This window comes from Eschrichtius robustus, chromosome 15, assembly GCF_028021215.1.
Source record: "Eschrichtius robustus isolate mEscRob2 chromosome 15, mEscRob2.pri, whole genome shotgun sequence".
Taxonomy (NCBI): domain Eukaryota; kingdom Metazoa; phylum Chordata; class Mammalia; order Artiodactyla; family Eschrichtiidae; genus Eschrichtius; species Eschrichtius robustus.
The window spans coordinates 38,879,066-38,902,407 of NC_090838.1; the positions used below are offsets into that span (position 1 = coordinate 38,879,066).

Genomic DNA, 23,342 nt, shown 5'->3' on the forward strand with positions numbered 1-23,342 from the left:
AGAATCCGCCTACCAATGCAGGGAACATGGGTTCAATCCCTGGTCCGTGAAGATCCCACATGCTGCGGAGCAACTAAGCCCATGTGCTGCAACTCCTGAGCCCACGTGCCGCAGCTACTGAAGCCCAGCGCTCTAGGGCCTGTGTGCCGCAACTACTGAGCCCACGTGCTGCAACTTCTGAAGCCCGCGCGCCTAGAGCCCGTGCTCCACACCAAGAGAAGCCACTGAAGTGAGAAGCCTGCACACTGCAAAGAAGAGTAGCCCCCGCTCGCCGCAACTAGAGAAAGCCCGCGCGCAGCAACGAAGACCCAATGCAGCCAAAAAAAAAAAAAGATAAAATAAAAAAAGAGTATCAGTCCTTACGTTTAAAAAATAATTATAATAAAAAAATTAAATGGACAGTAGAAAAAGTCACTCCTTAAAAAAGAAAATGAACTAGCCATCTAGAGGACTTCAGAAAGCTTTCTGATGCCCAGTTCCAGCCCTCCCGTGAGACCATGACAGATTCCTGTCCCGAGCTTCTATGAGACACCCCTGTTTACTAATAACCTGCCTCCTACTCTGTGTTTGAGCTTCATGGGATTTCTGTTCCTTATAAATTCCTGACCACACAAGCCAACCTCTGCCCTTGGCAGAGTTGCCTGGGGGTTCTTTTCTTCAAAAAACTTCTATTTTAATACATAAATCACACTCGGGCATAAATTAGACTTTAAATCACCATACACATGCAGAACCAGCTACATAATTTATGGGGCCCAGTGTAAAATGAAACTGTGGAATCCTTTGTTCAAAAAGTACAGTTAAAGGTACTAAAATACTTATAAAGCTTTTTCTTTTCTTCTGCAGTCTCTCTTTTGGCTTGTCATGGTGTTTATTTGCTATTTAATATCTAAGTAAATAAAAATTACAATATAAAATCCTTAGCATGAATTTTATCATTTATCTTTATATTGTGCAATGCCCATATAGAGAATCACCAAAATGACTCTATTTCTTGGCTTCTCCCAGAAGATGCATCCAGCTGGCCACAAGAGATGAGCCCAAGTCCCCCCCAGACACTGAGCTGTCTAATGGAGGACTCCATCAGGCACAGGATACTTTACAGGGCAAGTGCAGACCCTTATAAGTTCCTGAAGATCCCTCCCCGAGACTCAGGCCCAGCAACCTTGACAACTGCTGGGCCCTCCTTCCCACCAGCCCCCAGATCTATGTGTTGTACCGAGGCTGGGGTCAGGGAAGCCAAGCCAGGCATCTCCCATTCCAATAGGCTGGCTGATCCAATCCACAGGAGACAGGTGAACCCCAGGGTCTTTAAACCTCCACGTTGAGATGTGCCCAGTATCTGGTGGGTGAGAGACCCACGCTCACCAAGTCACCTGCTGAATGTGCCATGGAGCTGCCAACCTGAGCAGAGATGGCCACCATTATGCCCAGCCCTAAGATTCTACGGAGCATACAGACCCTCCCTGCATGCACACTGGGCCCAAACCAGGGGCAGAGGGCAGCAATGTGCACTAGTTGAGGGAAGGGAAGGCAGGGTCTTGGAGCACCAGGGCGCTGGGAAGTGGGTGGTCAAGAACCCATCCCAGGGAGATGGGTAGGCTTTGGGAATTAGTACTACACGTGAGCCAAGGTCCAAGTCCCTGACACATGCTCCAAAGTCCCATTGGACTTCACTTATAAAGCACACATGCAAAAATAAAATTAAGAATTTCCAGACGGTGGCTATAAGGCATTAGACCCCAAGTGCCGGGCTCTTCTGACATGGAGCTCTGTGTGACTGCACTCACCATACGCCCATGAAGTTGACCCTCTACACATGAAAAAGAGTTCTAGACCTTATTAAATAACATAAGAACAAGAAGCTGAGACAAAAGAAGAAAAACAAACTTCACATACATATTAAAGAGCTTTAGAACACCCAGACCCATAGGTCAAGAATACCATTCACATCTCAGTTGGAGGACAAGCTAAAGAGCAGATGTCTCTACTCCCTTCAACCCAGACTGTAGAACTGACAAGAAGCTGTAGTATGTATAGATAAATTGGAAATAGGTTGCTAAGCATTAAGTCAGGCTTTATTCCAAAGTATAATGCCTTTAGCTAGTCAAAGGGTATTTCATGAAGACAGACTAATACCAGAGCAAAAAAGAGGAGGAGATATTACTGGTTTCCTTTGTCCTAATAACTCATGCTTTTGGGGCTTAGAAGTTCAACATGAGCTTCACTTCCTAGAGGCTTATATAAAGAACATCCTGTTGGCACTGGCTCCAAACAAGGCCTTTCGTATTTCTGGCATCTTTTGCCAGGATAAGAGATCCAGTCGACTTTGCAGAGTATTGGAAACCATTATTCTCTGATCACCACTGTAGACCTCCACACCTCCAGCCGCATCTGTAGCCAGTTGCACCTCTCTGTCAACTTGGACTTCCACACGTTTGTGGGAGACTGTCATGTATTGAGGGATGGCTTTTTGCACTGCAGCCTCCACCAGGAGGAGGTCCTGTGGCCTGCAGCGTACAATCACCACAGGCTCCAGCAGTCGGAGCAGACCCTGGAGCACTAGTTTATCCAGCAGCCCCTGGTAAAATTCTGGGTCTGCCACAATCCTGCTGAGTCTCAGCTTTGCATCATTCAGCAACTCTGAGATGAGGTCGTTTCGGGCTCTCAGGACTTTCAGCCTTGCCTGATTCCTCATGGTAGACATCTGGATTTTCTTCTGCTGCTCTATCTGCTTCTCTTTCTTCTCATAATACTCCATAATCTTCAGTCGTTGGGTTTGCACAAGGCGTCCTTTCTCAATGTTGAACTCTTCCTCAGCCTTGGCATCTATTTCTTCTGCCTTCTCATTGGCTTCCTGCTCAATGAAAGCCATCATGTGCTTAATCTGCTTCTGCACATTGACATCACTCAGGGCCATGGCTGCTCCTGGAAAGGGAGGTGGAGGGAGAACTGGTGGACTCTCTGGTTCCTTTGACTTAGGGCAGAGTTTCAGGAGTGTCTCCAGAGTTCCACGTTCTGAGCTGTGGAATGCATGAGGGGAGGAAGGATATAGTCAGAGTCCAAAGGGAAGGATCATGGAGACCATCTATTCATGAATCATTTGACAGATGAGGAAACTGAAGCCCAGAGAGGGAAAGCAGCCTGTCCAAGGTCATACCCTAGTAGAACAGAGACCAAAACCTGGGTTCCCAGAGTTCCATTTCTACTACACTCACCACCTTTTTGTCATCAAATAATAATGAGATGATCAGGGCAGACCTCCAGAAGATTTCTAGTCAGCAATGACTCAATCACAGATAGCAAGTGGAGAGAATGGAAATGCCAAATTAATACAAAAATGGAAAGTGTAGGCACATTTTGGGTTGGAGAGGGCTGGAGAGAGTCATAAGAAACTTGTGGTTAAACAGGAAGGTTGCCTTGAAGCAAAATCCAGGAAGGTTGCCTTGAAGCAGAAAGATTTTTAGAGCCTCAAATGATACAAAGAGACAGAAAACTCATAGGCAGATGGTGGCATCCTGGAGAGAACTGCGAGGTGGGAGGGGTTGAAGGTAGTCTTTTAACTGGAAGTGGTTTCCAAACCTAGATGTACATATGAATCACCTAGGGGACTTTTCAGAAATACAGCTTTCCAGGCCCCACTCCAGACTACTGAATTAGAATTTCTGCCAGTAGGGTCTGGGAATCCATATCTTAAAAAGGACTCCCTGGACCCTCCTATACTGTTGGTGGGAATGTAAATTGGTGCAGTCACTATGGAGAACAGTATGGAGGTTCCTCAAAAAATTAAAAATAGAGTTGCCATATGATTCAGCAACCCCACTCCTGGGCATATATCCAGACAAAACTATAATTTGAAAAGATACATGCACCCCTATGTTCATAGCAGCACTATTTACAATAGCCAAGACATGGAAACAACCTAAATGTCCATCGACAGATGAATGGATAAAGAAGATGTGGTATATATATATATATATATACAATAGAATATTACTCAGTCATAAAAAAGAATGAAATAATGCCATTTGCAGCTACATGGATGGACTCAGAGATTATTGTACTAAACGAAGTAAGTCAGAAAGAGAAAGACAAATACCATTCGATATCACTTATATGTGGAATCTAAAATATGACATAAATGAACTTATCTACAAAAAAGAAACAGACTCACAGACATAGAGAACAGACTTGTGGTTGCCAAGGGGTAGGGGGTGCAGGGGAGGGTTGGATTGGGAGTTTGGGACTAGCAGATGCAAACTATTATATATAGAATGGATAAACAATACAGTCCTATTGTATAGCACAGGAAACTATATTCAATATCCTGTAATAAACCATAATGGAAAAGAAAAAAAAAAGACTCACTGGGATGCTTAATGAGCCCAGGAAAATGATATATGAAAAAAATAAGACTAGCAATAAAGAGGTGGAACATATTAAAAAGGACCAAACAGAAAATTTAGAGCTAAAGAATATAATAACTGAATTGAAAAATTCACTAGAGGTGTTCAACAACAGACTTGATTATGGAGAGGAAATAATCAGCAAACTCGAAGACAGGCCATTTGAAATTATCTATTATTGTTGGAGAAGCAAATTTTTTTTAAAGTGAAGAAAGCCTAAGAGACATACGGAACACTATCAAGTGGATTAATATATGTATTATGCGAGCCCCAGAAGGTGAAGAGACAGAAAGAAAGGAGCAGAAAGCTTATTTGAAGAAATAATGGCTCCAAACTCCCCAAGTCTGAGGAAGGAAATAGACATCCAGATTCACAAACAAAAATGAGAAAGGAATCAAATCATGTCACTAAAACAAATCAGTGAAACACAAAGACATCAAGCGAGGGGCAAAAAAAGCTACAAAACAGACAGAAAACAATGAACAAAATGACAATAGCACATCCTTCTTTATAAGTAACTATTTTAAATGTAAATTAAACTCCCTAGTCAAAAGCTATAGAGTGGCTGAATAAATTAAAAAAAAAACAATATCCAATTATATGCTGTCTACAGGAGACTCACTTTAGGTTTAAGAACACACATAGGCTGAAAGTGAAAGGATGGAGAAAGATATTCTGTGCTAAAGGTAACCAAAAGAGAGCAGGAGTGGCCATACTTATATCATATAAAATATATTTTAAGTCAAAAACTGTCATAAGAGTAAAAGAAGGACATTTTATAATGATGAAAAGGTCAATTCACTAAGAAGATATAGTAACTATAGATATATATGCACCCAACATCAGAATACCCAAATATATAAAGTAAACATTAACAGAACTGAAGGGAGTAATAGTCAGGAACACAGTAATATTAAGAGATGTCACTATCTCACTTCCAATAATGAATAAACTATCCAGAGAGAAGATCAATAAGGAAACAGAGGACTTTAACAATGATATAGATCAAATAGACCTAACAGACGACATAGCAAAATATTCCACCAACAGCAGCAAAACACACATTTTTCTCAAGCACAGTTTTAACACTCTCCAGCATGGATTACATGCTAGGTCACAAACAAAGTCTTAACAAACTTAAGAAGACTGAAATCATACCAAGTATCTTTTCTGACCACAATGGAATTAAGCTAGAAATCAGTAGCAGAAGGAAAAATGGAAAACACAAATCTGTAGAAATTAAACAACACGCTCTTGAACAACCAATGGATCAAAGAAGATATCTAAAGGGAAATTAGAAAATATCTTGAGACAAACAAAAATGAAATACACACACCAAAACTTGGGATGCAGCAAAAGCAGTACTAAGAAAAGTTTATAGTGGTAAAAGCCTACATCTAAAAAGAAAGATTTCAAATAAGCAACTTAACTTTATATATTAAGGAACTAGGAAAAGAAAAACTAAGTCCAAAATTAGCAGAAGGAAGGAAATAATAAAAATTAGGGCAGAAATAAATGAAATAGAAAAATGGAAAAAAATCAATGAAACTAAGAGTTAGCTTTTGAAAAGATAAAACTGACAACCTTTAGCTAGACTAAGAAAAAAAGAGAAGACTCAAATATATAAAATCAGAAATGAAAAAGAAGACATTATACTGATGCCACAGAAATAAAAAGCATTGTAAGAGACTACTCTGAACAACCATACACCAACAAATTGGAAAACCTAAAAGAAATGGATAAATTCCTAGAAACATACCACCTACCAAGACTGAACCATGCAGAAATAGAAAATCTGAACATATCTATAACTAGTAAGGAGATTGAATCAGTAATCAAAACCTCCCAACCAAAAAAAAAAAAAGCCCAAGACCAGATAGCCTCAAAGGAGAATTCCACAAAAATTTTTTTAAAAATTAATGCCAACTCCTGAAAACTCTTCCAAAAAACTGAAGAGGCGGGAACCCTTTCAAATTCATTTTTAGAGGTCAGCATTACCCTGATACCAAAGCCAGAAAGACACTACAAGAAAAGAAAACTGCAAGCCAATATCCCTGATGAACACAGATGCAAAAATCTCAACAAAATATTAGCAAACTGAATTCAATAGCACATTAAAAGAATTATACACCATGACCAAGTGGGATTTATCCCTGGAATGCAAGGATGGTTCAACATACAAAAATCAATCAATGCGATACACCACATTAACAGAAAGAAAGACAAAATCACATGATCATCTCAGTAGATGCAGAAAAGGCACTTGACAAAATTAAACACCCTTTCATGATAAAAAAAACAGTCAACGAACTAGGAATAGAAGGAGATTACCTCTATATAATGCAGGTCATATATGAAAAGTGCACAGCTAACATCATTCATACACAACAGTGAAAAACTGAAAGCTTTTCCTCTAACATCAGGAATAAGGCAAGGATGTCCACTCTTGCCACTTTTATTCAACATAATATTGAAAGTCCTAGCTACAGCAATTAGACACGAGAAAGACATAAAAGACATCAAAATTGGAGAGATACAAAATCAACATATAAAAAGCAATTGTTTCTATACAATAAAAATGAATAATCCAAAAGGAAAATTAAGAAAACAATTCCATTTACAATATCATCAAAAAGAACAAAATACTAGGAATAAATTTAACCAAGGAAGCTAAATACTTGAACACTAAAAACTACAAATCACTGCTGAAAGAATTTAAAGACACAAATAAATGGAAAGACATCCCATGTTCATGGTTTAGAAGACTTAATACTGTTCATACTACTCAAAGTGATCTACAAATTCAGTGTTATTCCTATCAAAGTCTCAATGGCATTTTTTGAAGAAATAAAAAAAACAATCCTAAAATTCATGTGACACCACAAAGAACCCTGAATAGCAAAAACAATCTTGAAAGAGAACAAAGCTGGAGGCTTCACACTCCTAACTTCAAAATATATTACAAGCCTACAGTAATCGAAACAGCATAGTACTAGCAGACAGATAGACCAATATAATAGAATAGAGATCCTAGAAATAAACCCACACAAATACAGTAAAACAATCTTCAACAAGGGTGCCAAGACTACACAATGGGAATAGTCTCTTCAACAAATGGTACTAGGAAAACTAAATATCTCATGCAAAAGAATGAAATTGGACCCTCATCTTACATCACATACAGAAATCAACTCAAAATGGATTAAAGACTCCCATATGATCCAACAATCTCACTTCTGGATATTTATCCAAAAGAACTGAAAACAGGATCTCAAAGAGATATTTGCATTCCCATGTTCATTGGAGCTTTAGTCACAATAACCAAGAGGTGGAAACAACCTAAATGTCTATTGATGATTGAATGGATAAAGAAAATGTTATATATACATTGAATGAAATATTATTTTGCCTTAAATATGACAAGGAAATCCTGTCATATGCTACATAATGGATGAACCTTGAGGACATTATTATGCTAAGTGAAATAAGCCAGCCACAGGAAAAATACTGCATGATTACACTTAAATGAGGTATCTAAAGTAGTCAAATTCATAGGAGCAGAAAGTAGAATGATGGTTGCCAGGGGCCAGGTGGAGGGGAATTAGAAAGTTGTGTTTAATGGGTATAAAGTTTCAATCATGCAAGGTGAAAAAGAGATCTGCTATACAACAGTGTGCATACAGTTAATACTGTACTGTACACTTAAAATTTTGTTAAGAGGGTAGATTTCATGTTATGTGTTTTTTACAATTAAAAAAAAAAAAAGAATGCTGTCCCAGAAAGATGCACCATTCACCAAGCTTGGTGGAAAAACAACCCCGTGTTTGTGACAAAGACCAAGACTTCGGGTTCAACCTTACAAACTGTCATTGGACGTTAAAAAGAAAATGATTTAGCCCACCCATTCCCCATTATTTTAGGATGTAATTTTTCTTAAACTGCACTTTTGTAAATAGAGCAAAACATTCTCTGCTACTAAATAAGACAAGTCCATTAAATATGTTTTAAAAAAAAGGGCTCTCTGGGTAACCCTGCTAATCACCAGCTTTGGAAGCCACCATGAATGAAAGCAGAGAGAGTAAGAGATGAAGGAAGCCCCAGGTTAAGTGTGTAAAGGAAAAAATGTACCAGACAAATCCTTACCAGTCCGCTGCCAAGGGCCAGCCTTTGCTCTGGCACCGGGCGTCTGTAGGCAGAATGTGGAACTTGGAACACGCACTGGAACCTGGCACTGTTGCTTCCTTCTTTCTGCAGACCCTCACAGTTTGACCAGGCAGCTTGAATCCAAAGAGCCAGACTGTCACTGGGGAAGGCGGGCCAAACCAGCCAAAAGGAGGCCAAGAGGAATTTCCTTGGCACAGAGGCCTCAGCTGGGGGCTACGCTTGCATGCCCAGAATCTCAATTAAGTTGGCACATGGTGGGCTTCAGCTCTGCGGTGGGCTCACCTTAACCAAGCTCTCAGAAACAGATACGTATGTGAACCCAGGCAGCCAGTTTATTAAGTTACTAGTGAAAAATACAGCTGTCATGTTGGCAGGTCATGGCCCTCTTTTCCTGTATGTGAGTCCCATGGGAAGCCAAATCCAAAGGTTGGAAACCAGAGCAAGCAAAACTTGCCAGACAGTCTGTAGGAATACCACACCAGCCACAGGGGCTGGCATGCTCTGGTCCATCAGGGAGGACATCCTCTCCAAGCCCAGACAGGGCTTAAGGAGGCATCGCCGGCTTCCACAGTATGGTTGCTGGAGTAAGACTGCTGGAATTCAGATCCTACTTCTGCACTTAACATTTGTATGACTTTGGGAAAGCAGCTCATGCCTTGAAGCCTCAGTTTCTCCATCTGTAAAATGGAAATAATAATAGCATGCACATCATAGGATTATTGTGAGGCTTAAATGAAAGAAGTGAACGTTTAGCACACTGCTAAGCACAAAGTTAATCTTCGCACTTGGTAGTTACTGTTGTCATCATCAGCATCACTAGTACTACTACTACTATATTATTACTAGCTCTTCTCCTCCGCTTTAAACCTCATCACAGTCACTCTTTTCGTGTACAGAGTACTTATGACTGATTTGATTTCCACTCCCTAAAATAAGTGGAAACACATCCTAGTCTTGCTTCCTTATATTAAAATTAGTAGCCCTGCATGGAGTTTGGGGACCTCCCAGCACTTCATGGCACATTCACCCGTGGTCTCAGGTGGCCAGCCATATCGTTGGTGATGGTAGGTGAAGTCCTGGAATTCCAGGGCTCTTGGGCTGAGGCTGGGGTAGAGTCATCCCACAGCCTGTCACAGTCTCTGAATCTGCAGTCCTGAGTTCTCAAGCTTCTTCTGTGACTCCCACTTCTACTCAGTCTATCAGTGCTGGGACTTGAAGGAAGCTGCAAGGTGGGGCAGGGCTAAAAGTCAGGAATTGAACAAGTAAGTGTCTCTGCAGGAACTCAGGTGCCCGAGTAATGTGTCTGGCAGATGTAACTTCCAGTCTGTCTGGGATGGGGATTATGAGCCCACTTGAGCCTGTGGCTTGAACAAAACAACAAAACGAACTAAGAAATGTGAAACACACGTCTGCTCTTGCATGAGGGCACAGGATTCTCCACTCAGATAAGGCAGGCTTGCACTGTAAGTGGCATCCACCCCGCCCATGTTTGGGGCTGGGGGCAGATCTAGAGCTCTCCAAGACAGTCTTACTCCCATAAACTATTCAGTACTAGGGTTTCTTCATTGCCCCCCAGACACATCAGGCTCAGTCCTAACTAACAGCTCTTGATCATACAGTTCTCTCAGCTACAATGCCTTCCTCTGCTTCTCTCCACTTACCTAAATCCCACCTATATCTTCAGCCCAGTTTGAGCCCCACTACCTCCTTGACCTCTGGACTCCTCCTCAAAATGACAGCATGGCCTATTTTCCAGATATAATTCAGAGCTGGATTTGGAGTCTTCTGATGCTCTAGTTACCTTCCTTCCTCCAGGAAATTCCTTGAGGACAAGAATCTCTTTCTCTAGCAGGGGCTGGATGCAGACAGGCACTGGTTAAACATGAATTGATTGGATTAAGGCCCTGAGGCTGGGGCAGGGGGAGTACTTTCTTTTTTATTGTGAAATGTAACACACATTCAGAAAAGTGTATGGCTTAATGAATTATTATGAGGCAAATATCCTGTAACCAGCACCCAGGTCAAGCAGCAGGACATTGCCAGCATCCCCAGAAACCCCTTCTTACGACCTTAGGGAAGAAGACATTTCAAAACTGATGATTTTGTATTTGTAGGCATTAAGAGGCGTTCTTAGAGGAAGTGTGGGCTTGGAAATCTCTCTTCCCCGGCCTTACCTGTGTGATCTGGTGTGCACCTTGGGGAATCCTCATCACCATTAGAGGGAGGAAGGGGTGGCAGGCATGCTTGGTGGGCAAAATGTGTCTGTCACCCTGGAGCCCTGCCCAGACCCTGAAGCAACTGTTCCTAATTCTAGCTGAGATTTGTGAGTAAGTCTGAGGGTGGATGTGTCTGGGTATGGGCTCCGTAACCCTGGCTGAAAGAGAAGCAGCACCAAATCAGGGCCTCCAGACACTTAGAGATTACAGAGTGAGGAAGGGAAGGGGCTTTCCAGAGCTTGGAGCATGGGGCAACTTGCAGGGCCCAGGAAGTGGGCGAGGAAATTTAGAATACTAAATTTAAATACTAAACATGTGGGAAGGGGGACTTCCCTGATGGAGCAGTGGTTAAGACTCCATGCTCCCAACGCAGGAGGCCGGGGTTTGATCCCTGGTGCGGGAACTAGATCCCACATGCATGCCGCAACTAAGAGTTCTCACGCCACGACTAAGGAGCCGGCGAGCCGCAACTAAGAAGCCTGCGAGCCGCAACTAAGTAGCCCACCTGCTGCAACTAAGGAGCCCACGTGCCACAACTAAGGAGCCAGCGAGCCACAACTAAGGAGCCCATGAGCCGCAACTAAGGAGCCCATGAGCCACAACTAAGGAGCCCACCGGCCTCAACTAAGGAACACACATGCCGCAACTAAGGAGCACACATGCCACAACTAAGGAGCCCGAGAGTCACAACTAAGGAGCCCACCTGCCGCAACCAAATTAATTAATTAATTAATTAAATATTTATAAATAAATAAATAAATGTGGGAAGGGGGCATTCCCTTTTCTGTCTTTCAACAAATATTTGTTGAACATCTACCATGTGCCAGGCACTGTGTAGGCACTGGACATAGAGAACAAGCAGACACCAGCCCACCTCCCAAGCCTATGACGTCATGAAGGAGATGAACAGGTAAACAGGAAATCACACTACAGTGTGATCTGTTAGGAATCAGCAGTTCCAAGAAAGCTAAGCAAATGAAGGGATCCAATCCCTGAAACCCCCTCCCAAGCTCACCATGGGCTTTTATAATGAACTGCTCTGCAACCAGGTAGACCATGTAGTGGGTGGTTTGAGACACACCATTAGTGACCACACATGTTTTAACTGGAGGCAGGTCAGCTGGAAAAGGTTAGCAAGTAGACAGTACTCATGAAGGAGGATTTATCCAAATAGGCAAGAATCGATCAAGCTGTGATGGATACCTGACTTGAAGCAATGCCTTGGGGTTTCCAGAGAGGACTTTGGTTCAGAAATATGGAAAGGTACCTGCACCCAACATGGGATGGGATAAAAGCCAGGAGAGTACACAGGCTGTGTGGCCGCAGGCTTCAGCTGAAGGAGTCGTCCTCTGAGCAAGGGGTCAAGCTGGGAGGGAGAAGTACAGATGGGCACTGAAGAACAAACAATTCTGAGAAGCAGGAAGAGAGAGTGAGATCGTCTAGACAGGGAGAACACTGTGGGCAGAGACACCGTGCTGGGAATGTGTAGGAGGTCTGAGTGCAGAGAACAGATTGGTGTGGCAGCAGCAGACAGGCCTGCAGTGGCAGTGGGAGTGAGTGATGTCTAGAAAGACGGAGTTCAACTGGGGAAGGTTTGAAATGTCAGACTGAGAGCTGGGACGTTAGGCTAAGGAGCCCTATCAAAGGCTTCTCAGTAGGGATGTAACTTGGCCATACCTGGGTTTAGAAAGATTAGCCTGGTGGTGGTAGAGGCAGGAGAGCCTGGCTGTAAGTAAATCCCAGGTCGAGACTGCATGGATGAGGGCTTGGACATGAACACGAGATGGAAGGAGATGTGGTACAAGAGCCGGCAGGTTTGATGACTCAGGGACCGGCCCTGGCAGCACCTGCTGCAGCTCCACCCACAGGGCTGAGCAGCTCAGCTCAGCTCAGCGTGAAGATGTGGGAAAGCGGGTGTGATGCACCCTGCTCCCTCCGGAGCCAGCTGCGGGGAGAGAAAGCAGCAGCCAGAGAGTTCATGTGGTCTGAAAGTAAAAGGAGACACCCAGAGCGGAAATCAGAGAAGTGTCCACAAAGCTTTATCTCTGCTTCAATTGCTGATAACTAAGGGGCCACATACAGTTTTAATCTAAGAACTCCATCCCAGTGGCAAAGCAGGCTTTGGTTGGGGTTGGAGAAAGCTAATGCCCACTAGAGCCAGGCAGGGTCAGAAACATTTCTCCCCAAATAATTTACATTAAGAATTCACAACTTAGGGCTTCCCTGGTGGCACAGTGGTTAAGAATCCACCTGCCAGGGCAGGGGACACGGGTTTGATCCCTGGTCCAGGAAGATCTCACATGCCGCGGAGCAACTAAGCCCGTGCGCCACAGCTACTGAGCTTGTGCTCTAGAGCCCGCGAGCCACAATTACTGAGCCCATGTGCCACAACTACTGAAGCCCACGCACCTAGAGCCTGTGCTCCGCAACAAGAGGCCACTGCAATGAGAAGCCCGCGCACTGCAATGAAGAGTAGCCCCCGCTCGCCACAATTAGAGAAAGGCCGCACGCAGCAACGAAGACCCAACGCAGCCAAAAAAAATAAATAAAATAAACAAATTTATATATATAAAAAAAAGAATTCACAACTTGATTTCTCCTTTTCAAACATCTGCAGGAAGGTTACTTCAAAGGAGTCAAGTTCCCCCCAAGAGCAATTTGCCACAAAATGCATAGCTAAAGGTTTTCAGTGGTGGTTCCCCCCACATGCAAAAAAAAAGGCCCTTCTGTTTCATCCCTGCCTAAAGGGCCCAGGCTTCTGCTGCCTTTTGGAAATGGGGACTTGGGGGGCACAAGATCTGATATTTTAGAGAAGCCGGAAATCCCATTTGAAAAGTAAAATCCATTTATCTTTTTTCTTTGTCTTATTGTGATAAAATATACGTAAGTTTTTTTATCAGTTTAACCACTAAGTAATGTTCAGTGGCATTAAATATATTCACATTGTTGTGCAATGGACATCTCCAGAACTCTGTACCCATCAAACACTAACCCCCATTCCCTCCTCCCCCTAGTCCCTGGCAACCACCATGCTACTTTGTGTCTATGAATTTGATAATTCTACGAACCTCATATAGGTGGAATCATTTAATATTTGTCCTTTCTGACTGACTTATTTCGCTTGGCATAATGTCTTCAAGATTAATCCATGTCATAGCACTTGTCAGAATTTCCTTCCTTTATAAGGCTGAATAACATTCCACTGTATGTACATATCACATTTTGTTCAGTCATCAATGGACATTTGGGTTGCTTCCACCTTTCGGCTATTGTGAATAACACTCCTCTGAATGTGGGTGTACAAATATCTGTTCAAGTCTCTGCTTTAAATTCTTTGGGGTACTTACCTAGAAGTGGAATTGCTGGATCATATGGCAATGCTGTTTACTTTTTTGAGGAAACTGCCATACCATTTTCCCCAGTGGCTGCACCATTTTATAATCTCACCAGCAATGCAACAAGGGTTCCAATTTCTTCACATCCTCACCAATTTTTGTTATTTTCTGGTTTTTTGATAACAGCTTTCCTAATGGGTGTGAGGTGGTACTCATTATAGTTTCGATTTGCATTTTCCAAATGATTAGTGATGTTGAACATCTTTTCATATGCTTATTGGGCATTTACATATTTTCTTTGGAGAAATGTCTATTCAGGTCTTTTGCCCATTTTAAAAATCAAGTTGTTTTTGTTGTTTAGTTGTAGGAGTTCTTACAACTTTGTGGTCCTGAGCACTCAACTCCAGCTGCCAGCCAGGTAGCCACTCAGCAGAGCCCCTAGAGCAGGGTTTTTCAAAGTGTGGGCCGTGAAACCAAATGGAAGAGAAAACCCAGAGTTCATTACAGGTAGTAAGTTTAAGTGTTGTTCTGTCAAACTTTTGTTAAATATATGATATATACGTACATACGTATTCTGGTTCACAATGAAAATGTATGGGTTACTGTGATTTGCCGTACAAAACATCTGGAAAACACTGACTTCAAGTGAATCCACCCTCCTTAGAAAACAACCATCGTTACTGAACTGAGTAACGTACTGAGCCTGCGCCCTAGAGTCCACGAGCCACAACTACTGAGCCCGCGTGCCACAACTACTGAGCCCGTGTACCACAACGGCGCCTAGAGCCTGTGCTCCGCAACAAGAGAAACCACCCTAATGAGAAGCCCACGCACAGCAATGAAGACCCAATGCAGCCAAAAATAAAAATTAATTAATTAATTTTTTAAAAATTATTTCACTATCATTGTAAAGGGGATGACAGTTAGTCCTGCCCCAATGACATCTGCTGGAAATTCCTATCTTTAACTGAAGGTCTCAGGAATGCGGAGTTTAGGATACAGCTATGGTGTTTTTTGTTTTGTTTTATTCCATTAGTCTTTTTCTCTTTAGTTTGGATATTGCTATGTCTTCAATGTCACAGGTACTTTCTTCTACAGTGTCCAGTCAGCTGTTAAGCTCAGTCAGTGAATTTTTCATTTCAGGTATTGTATTCTTAAACTCTAGAAGTTCGATTCGGTTCCTTTTTTTTTTTATTTATTTATTTTTGGCTGCATTGGGTCTACGTTGCTGCGTACGGGCTTTCTCTAGTTGTGGCGAGCGAGGGCTACACTTCGTTGGGTTGTGCGGGCTTCTCATTGTGGTGGCTTCTCGTGTCCCCTGCATTGGCAGGCAGATTCTTAACCACTGCACCACCAGGGAAGCCCTTGGTTCCTTTTTATATCTTCCATTTCCTTCCTCCCCATGTTCACATTTTCCTTTAAATCTTTGGGTTTATTTCTAATTCCTTTTTAAGTCTTTGCCTGCTAATTCCATTACCTCTGTCATTTCTGGGTTTGCTTCTATTGACTGATTTTTCTGGTTACAGTTCTCTATTCTTTACATATCTAGTGATTCTTGACCTTCTGAAATGTATGTTGTTTAATGTCTTTATTTTGTTGTTGTCCTTAAAAAAATGATGAAATTTGTTTTGCTCAGCAGTTATCATAATAGTGGATAAACTCGTTCTATACGAGGCTTGGGGGTCTAGAATTGCTTTTACTTTAGGGCTAATTTAGCCCTTATACTAACGCATAACCCTTCTGGAGTTTCTACTGATTTCTCTGGACACTCAATAGGTCTCTTCACATTGGCTGGTTGAAACTCAAACATCCCCCAGCCCTGTGTGAGCTCTGGGTACCAGTCAGCTCATGTTCCCTGGCAGTTCTTTGCCTACGATGGTGGAGTTTCACTCTATGCATGAGCAACTTAGTATCAGCAACAGACTCAAGAGGACACTCCCTCCTCTCTGGTACTCAGCCTTGAAAAGTCTCCTCAGCTATCTCCTCAGCTGTCTCTTCGACTCAGCAAGACCACCATGGTCAACTTTGGTTCCCCCTTACTGTGCTGCAATTCAGAAAGTACTTCCAGCAGAAAGGGTAATAGTAGAGCTTGCCTCATTTGTTCCTTTCTTTCAGGAATCACAGTCCTGTGCTATGTTCAATATCTGAAAACAGTGATTTCATATATTTTGTGCACGTTTTGAATTGCTTACATTAGGAAGGTATATAGGTTGAACATGTCCCTGCAAAATTCATATGTTGGAACCTAATGCCCAAAGTAATGGTCTTAGTAGGGGCCTTCGAGAGGTGAGTAGGTCATGAGGGTAGAGCCCTCATGAGTGGGATTAGCGCCCTTATAAAAGAGGCCCAACAGAGTCCCTTTGCCCCTTCTGCCATGTCTGCAACCCAGAAGAGGGCCCTCCCCAACCATGCTGGTACCCTGATCCTGGATTTCCATCCCCCAGAACTATGAAAAATAAATTTCTGTTGTTTATTAGCTACCCAGTGTGTGGCATTTTGTTATAGCAGCCCGAATGGACTAAGACAGATGTAGGTCTGGTAGAAGTGGGAATCTCTGCTCCCACTGCGTGAAGCACATTCAATATAGTGATCCATTCCTCCAACCTCTTCTCAAGAGGCTGCGGTGCAAGGAACAGAAGCTGTCAGTGGCTAACTGAACAGAAAAGGAACCTCCAAGGATCATGCATAGCACACAAGATAGTGGGCAGGCTAGAGAAGCTGCTCAAGACTGTCTTCACAGGAACCACGCCCAACACACACCTCAGGACCTGCTCTGATGAGAAAAATACTTCTGGTATCATTGCTGCCACCAAATTCTAGATAGTCAGTGTGTACAGCAGTCACTTCTGCACCAGGAACTCAGTTACACCACAACCAACACCACCACCCACCTTATGTACCACTTCCTGTGTTTAGTACTGAGTTGTGTACCCAACACTAAAGCTGCAACCTCCAGAAAGTGTGCCCTGTATTTAACTCTAGTCACTTCAGCTCTTGAGTCTGACAATGAAAGCAGGAGTCTGTAACTTTTGGCTTCCATAAGGGGTGATCTTTTCTTCCTACCACGACTTAGACAAAGTGGAAGATTTCCCAAATTCAAAATGTGCTTATAATACTCAGTGACCACAACATCCACTATGCAAGAACAATCATAAATGAGTCTTGGATAGTTTTCTGGCACTCTTAGTACTGAAGCCTGGAATAAAATCATTAATTTCATTTCTGGAAGAGGGATCTATGATCCAGCCTCCTTTGGACCTTTTAAGAGGTGGTCACTCCCAGATCATATGAGTATTCTGCACCAGCAACCTCTAAAGAAGTGTCCTTTTCATGATTCAGCAATGGTGGCAATGCCATCAGTTATAATGACTGGTCTCCTGACCTAGGCTGCAGCAAAAGATAGTTAGAAATGAAGATCGGAAAACATTATTAAAGATGCTTGAGCCCAAATTCTCAGAGGCTGGTGTTTACTTCTGAGTTCCTGGTATGTAATGAACTGGAAAAAAGAGATCTAGATGCATTCTAGAAACATAACTAGAAATGAAAAACAAGTGAGCCAGATTTATTGGATTTTTTTATCATTCTGATCATTAGGAACCATTGACCTTTAAGAAATTGCTGCAGTGTTTAAGCCATTAGTATCTTAGCTAAAAAATTGTGCAATGTATATTACATCTGAGCCCTAAGAGAAAAGGATGCAGATGGGAGGTTTTAGTGGCGGGAAGGAAAAGAGGAATAGGTATGGCACATAGCATGATGCTATGAAGGTGGGACAGGTGGAGTCTGGGAAGCAAGAGAGCCCTGGGGAATGAAGAGTCTGCAGTCTGAAAAGAGAAAAGAAGCTTAACTGAAGAGCAGAGGGGACGGGGTAAAAGGATGATAACCACTTTACCTCCTTACCAGTAACTCTAAGAAGGAAATTTCAAGGGGGGAAAGTGTACCTACTATCAGCCAAGAATTAGGGATTCACACCAAGCATGGATTCATGTACTGACAAACCAACTGACTGAAATTTGAAACAAATCATAGATTTGACTTAGATCCTTCTCACTTCCTTCTTCCCTTGAAATCTGCTTTTCCTAAAGTTCTTTATTTCTAGTATAGCTTGGGGAGGCCTAGAAACTTTGACTGGTGGGCAACAATCCAGATGTAATAGATATTGCTGGTTGCCTCCCCAGCATATATTCCCCCCATGCCTACCGCCCGCTGTGCAGGAACCATAGAATCTAAGTGGGATTAAAATCCTGGCCTTGGGGTGGGCCCTGATAGGCCTAATCAGGATAGTCCCAATCCCTTGTCACAGTGATGGTTTCAGGGATGGCCAGTAGCCCAGGCCTAAGGCAACGAGCATCTGACATTCTGCTGGCCACCATGATGAACTCAGCTAATCTGATCAGAGGAAGTCCAAGACTTATGTGTAATCAGTGAGTCAAGAGAAGCTCTTTCTCCTCCTGGGCAGTGTGGTGTACAGGTGGTAATGCCTGGACCTGGCACAACCATTTTGTTTTCAAGAGAGAAAGCAACCTAAGTAGGAAGTTGGCCCAAAGAGTAGAGAAAAACTGAGAGAAGTACAGAAAAAAATAGAACCAGAGTTTTGATCAAGCCATGCCCAAAGCTTGAGCTACTTCTGTATGCTTCAGTCAAAGAAGTCCATATACTCCCTTTGCTGTTGAAGCCAGTTTGGGTTGACTTTCCTACTACTTGCAACCCAAAGCATCATGACACCAAATGATCCACTGGAATCCAGTTTTCCATTTTGGGGGTAAATGTGAGGGAACACAAACAAAATGACAGACACTTAATGTCCTTCTGGAGATCTACTCTCAGCTTGATTGAGGCAGTTGGTCTCATAGTTAGGCACCAAGAGGAGATGGGAAAGTTTTTAAAAGTAAGGAAGAAGGGCTTCCCTGGCGGCACAGTGGTTGAGAATCTGCCTGCCAATGCAGGGGACACGGGTTCGAGCCCTGGTCTGGGAGGATCCCACATGCCGCGGAGCAACTAGACCCGTGAGCCACAACTACTGAGCCTGCGCGTCTGGAGCCTGTGCTCCGCAACAAGAGAGGCCACGACAGTGAGAGGCCCGCGCACCGCGATGAGGAGTGGCGCCCGCTCTCTGCAACTAGAGAGAGCCCTCGCACAGAAACGGAGACCCAACACAGCCAAAAATAATAAATAAATAAATAAATAAATAAATAAATAATTTAAAAAAAAAAAGTAAGGAAGAAAACTAAAATAAGGAGGATAAAAACAGAGGAGATTACAAAGGAATAGAGAGAAGGAATACATCAATGGAATCATACATCAATGGATAACGCCTCAGAGTTATCCCAGCCCTTCCCCATGCTGTGTTACCAAGACCTGTGGACTTGGTCATCTAAATATCCTGCTAGGGACTTCCCTGGTGGTGCAGTGGTTAAGAATCCACCAGCCAGTGCAGGGGACACGGGTTCGAGCCCTGGTCCGGGAAGATCTCACATGCCACGGAGCAACTAAGCCTGTGTGCCACAACTACTGAGCCTGCACTCTACAGCCTGTGAGCCACAACTACTGAGCCCACGTGCCACAACTACTGAAGCCCACGTGCCACAACTACTGAAGCCCACGTGCCTAGAGCCTATGCTCCACAACAAAAGAAGCCACTGCAATGAGAAGCCCGCACACCACAACGAAGAGTAGCTCCCGCTCACCACAACTAGAGAAAGCCCACGCACAGCAACAAAGACCCAATGCAGCCAAAAATTAATTAATTAAAATATCCTGCTACTCATGGCCTCCTCTTCATTTTCACAGCCATGCCTGGTTCAGACCTTCGTGACCTCTCTCACTTTCTCTGCCTTCACTCTCGTCCCCTCTAAATCCATGTTCTAACACCACTCCCAGAATGATCTTCTCAAAAGACAGCTCTAAACTTGTGATTTCCTACTGAAAAACTTTTAATGCCTCCTTCATGTGGAACATGGGAAGTAGCATGAGCTCAGAAGACTGATCATTTTGAAAGCTAGCTATGCCACTTACCAGCTACAAGACTTTGGGCAAATTTCTGAATTTCTCTGCACATCACCTATCTCAACTGTAGTGATAATACTAACATAGCAAAGATTCCTTTGGTTACCAGTGACAGAAAACCAACCCACACCCACTAGGCAAAAAGGGAGGGGGAACTTGTTAAATCAAGTGACTAACTGAAGACCAGTAGTACAACAGGGTCCCAGGGATAACCAGAAATAGGAACTCACGAATATCCTGTGAGTCCCTTCCATTCTTCAAGGTTCTGGTGGAGCCCTGCATGCCCGGGTGGGGCCCTGCATGCCCTTAACGTGGCTTCCAGAGGCCCATGGCCTGGCAGCATCACACAGTTCTCAATTACATACAAATCAGTTCCCCTGCACCACTAATCCTGCGCTCTGTCCACCTACATGGCTCACCATTCCCAAGAAGTTGTGTGCTGTTCCTTCTTGCTGGGGGGCAGGGCTGTCTTTCCCAGGCATTCTTATCTTACTCCTATTGGCCTCTTAAACCCCAAGCCAATGACACCCTTCTGCAAATCCTTCCTCAGCACATGTAGAGCTAGGTACTAACAGCCTCCCTGCACTTCCCGAAGACTGTTCTTTATCCTCTACCACAGCACTGACCATATTATATAGTAATTATTTGTTGAGATCTGTTTGGTCCTTCCAGCTAACCCATCATTGGGCTGACCTGGGCATCCAGGATAATTCTCCCGTCTCCCTCCTACTCTACATTCAACTGGTGGAATCAGTCCAGAGCTCAAAGTACTCCTGGCAGTCAGTCTTGGCTTTTCTATGTGCCAAAGGGATGAGGTCACCATCATCAATGAAGTCACCACTGCATGATTCATCTGACATCAGTTCCGCACTTGGAGTGTTCTGATATTCCCAGAGCTTCTCCCAAAGCATCCAGAACCTGGAGTCCCTTCCATTTTTCAAGGTTCTAGAGCTAATCCTCCAGCTCTCTGGATCCCAGGTAAATATCTGCCTCACTGAAAAGCAGCATGAGAACTGAGAGGCTGGAGTCCTCAGTGGGGGAAGCCTCCATCCTCCAGTCCTGGGACAGACCTCATTATCCCTCAAAAAGGCCGTCCCCATGTCTCTAGCAACTGCTTCTCCCCTGGCCCAAAGCTTTTACCAGGATCTCTCAGGACACATTGTGAAGAGCCCTAGCATTCTCAAAGGTGAGCCCTGATCTCACCCATATGGATGAGCTCACATTTATAGATGAGAAAGCTGAGGTCCCGAGAACAGAAGTGGCATGCTCAAGGTCACACTGCTAAGTACTGTCAGAGCCAGAACCAAATGCCCTCTCTAGGCTGAGTGCATCCGGTAGCTCCTTAACCTCTCCTGATAGACCCTCCTTTCAGAATTCCAGTCCCAGCAAATGCTGTCTGAAGAAGCAGTCCTGTAGGCAAAGGGGGCAAGTCCTCCTTTCTTCCCCTCTAGAAGGAAGTGGCAGAGACTAGTCTTGAACCAAGATCTGACTTCAAGGCACTGAACTGCCTTCCTTAACCTGTCATTCAGTACATAAAAAATATCTTCCAGATTCACTGCATAACCTAAAGCAGCTGGCAATGTAAATACCCACACTCAGACACAAATGGAGGGGTCTGGTGAGACGTCCAGTGGGACTCCACAAGGAACTTCCAAGAATCCAGGAAGTTTTGCAGGACAGTGGAAATCAGATTTGGGGTTTGAGAGTTGAGGCCTGGGAAGTGTGGCGTGAGGACATAACTGAGCATTTCCCAAAGTGTGTTCCAAGTCCTTGAATGCTGGAATTAGCTGGAAGCCTTTGAGATAACCACTTCACCTCTCTGCGTCTCAATTTGCTTACCTTCAACCTCAGGGAGATCTAAGGGAGGTGGTCCAGTTGACCTCTGTGGTGCCTCTCAACACAGCATTTTCTGATCCTGTGAATTGACGAAAGGAAGCGATTTATCTCCTGTCAGCAAGGGGAGGGAGGGTGTGGTGTCAACGTGCGGAGTATCCTCTGCCCACCCCCCCTCCCCCAGGGCCTAAAGTTAGAACCAGCACTGTTGGCGAGTGAACGCGACCTGGCCTGACGGGCGTTTCCAAGCATCGCCCAGGCAGGAGGGCAGGGGTTGTTGCCTGGATCACAGGCCACGTCTCAGAGCTCTAGAGTGTATCACTCCTCAGGGATCACAACCTAACACCTTCGAGGGACACTGGGACTGTAAAGGGGCCTCAGAGAATGTCGCCTCTAGGGGGAGCACAGGTACACCCGCCGCATCCAGAGTCGCAGAGTCTCCTTTTTTTGGCTGGTGCCGGGGTGCGTCAGTGGTTCAAGATGCTGTAACTCCCTTAGACACCAGTTTCCTAGTAAATGACTCAAGCTCTACCGTGAACAGCATGGGGTGGTGGGGATGGTGGGAGGCGGGACGGAGCAGTAAGCCAGGAGTCCCTACTTTCCAGCTCAGGGACCACCGCCACCCCTCCCCCATCACCCCGTGCGCCTTAAAAAAAAATTTTTTTTTTAACTCTCTTGCCCTTTCTTCCTTCCCGATTTCTAGTTCTGTTGTGCACTTAGAGGCCGACAGAATGGATACTGCCTTCCGGGTGGAGTTTAAATATACGTGAATAATTTTTCATGACTATTGCGTCATAAGAGTCGTCGCGGTTCCCCAAGAGGCCTTCACGTCTTCTCCCAGCATCAGAGCCTGTGGACGCTTCTGGGCGCTGCGCGCACTTTCGCGAGGAGCCCTCGGCTCCTCGCGAGCGCTGGTCGCTCGGTCCCCTCCCCCAGTCTCACCTTCCTCCCCGTCGCTCCTCCTCGGCTCCTCCTCCTTGCCCCCTCCCCACAGCCCTCGCGGGGAGTCAAGCTAGGGTGAGCCGGCAGGGCCGAGTGGCGGCCGCGGGCGGGGCGTGGGGCGCGGGAGCCGGCAGGCGGGCGGGCGGGGGCGCAGAGCCGGCAGCCCGCAATCCGGGGAGTCGCCTGGGCCCGCCCTCCTCCGGGGCCGAGCGGGGAGGGGGCCCAGGCCGGCGCTGGGCGGGGAGAGACGCCTGGCCCCTCCCCTCCGCCGCCCTCCCCAAAGTTGCCGTCTCCCCCGGGGCTGGCCAGTCTTATGATCCAGCGGATCCTCTTGGGGAGGCCGGGCCGGGGAGAGGGCGCGGGCGCCGAGCGGCTGGGGCAGCGGGCGGGCGCGGCGACCGGGGCCCGGGCGGTGATCCGGGCAGCGACCGAGGCGGCGG

General features: G+C 44.7%; 1 protein-coding gene across 1 annotated transcript; it reads right to left on the reverse strand.

Annotated features, from left to right (window-relative positions):
* Positions 1 to 1,982: 1,982 nt before the first annotated feature.
* On the reverse strand, positions 1,983 to 23,098 carry ATP6V1E2 (ATPase H+ transporting V1 subunit E2). The gene is made up of 4 exons (XM_068564977.1): positions 22,903 to 23,098; positions 21,967 to 22,042; positions 8,550 to 9,247; positions 1,983 to 3,023 (listed from the first exon to the last, which is right to left on the reverse strand). The coding sequence occupies exon 4, from the start codon at positions 2,918 to 2,920 to the stop codon at positions 2,240 to 2,242; it is 681 nt and encodes a 226-aa protein (XP_068421078.1). The 5' UTR covers positions 2,921 to 3,023; positions 8,550 to 9,247; positions 21,967 to 22,042; positions 22,903 to 23,098; the 3' UTR covers positions 1,983 to 2,239.
* Between the last annotated feature and the right edge of the window lie 244 nt (positions 23,099 to 23,342).

Bases quoted from the DNA above. Each gene is read 5' to 3' on its own strand.
- ATP6V1E2 (XM_068564977.1), bottom strand. From the start codon at position 2,920: ATGGCCCTGAGTGATGTCAATGTGCAGAAGCAGATTAAGCACATGATG.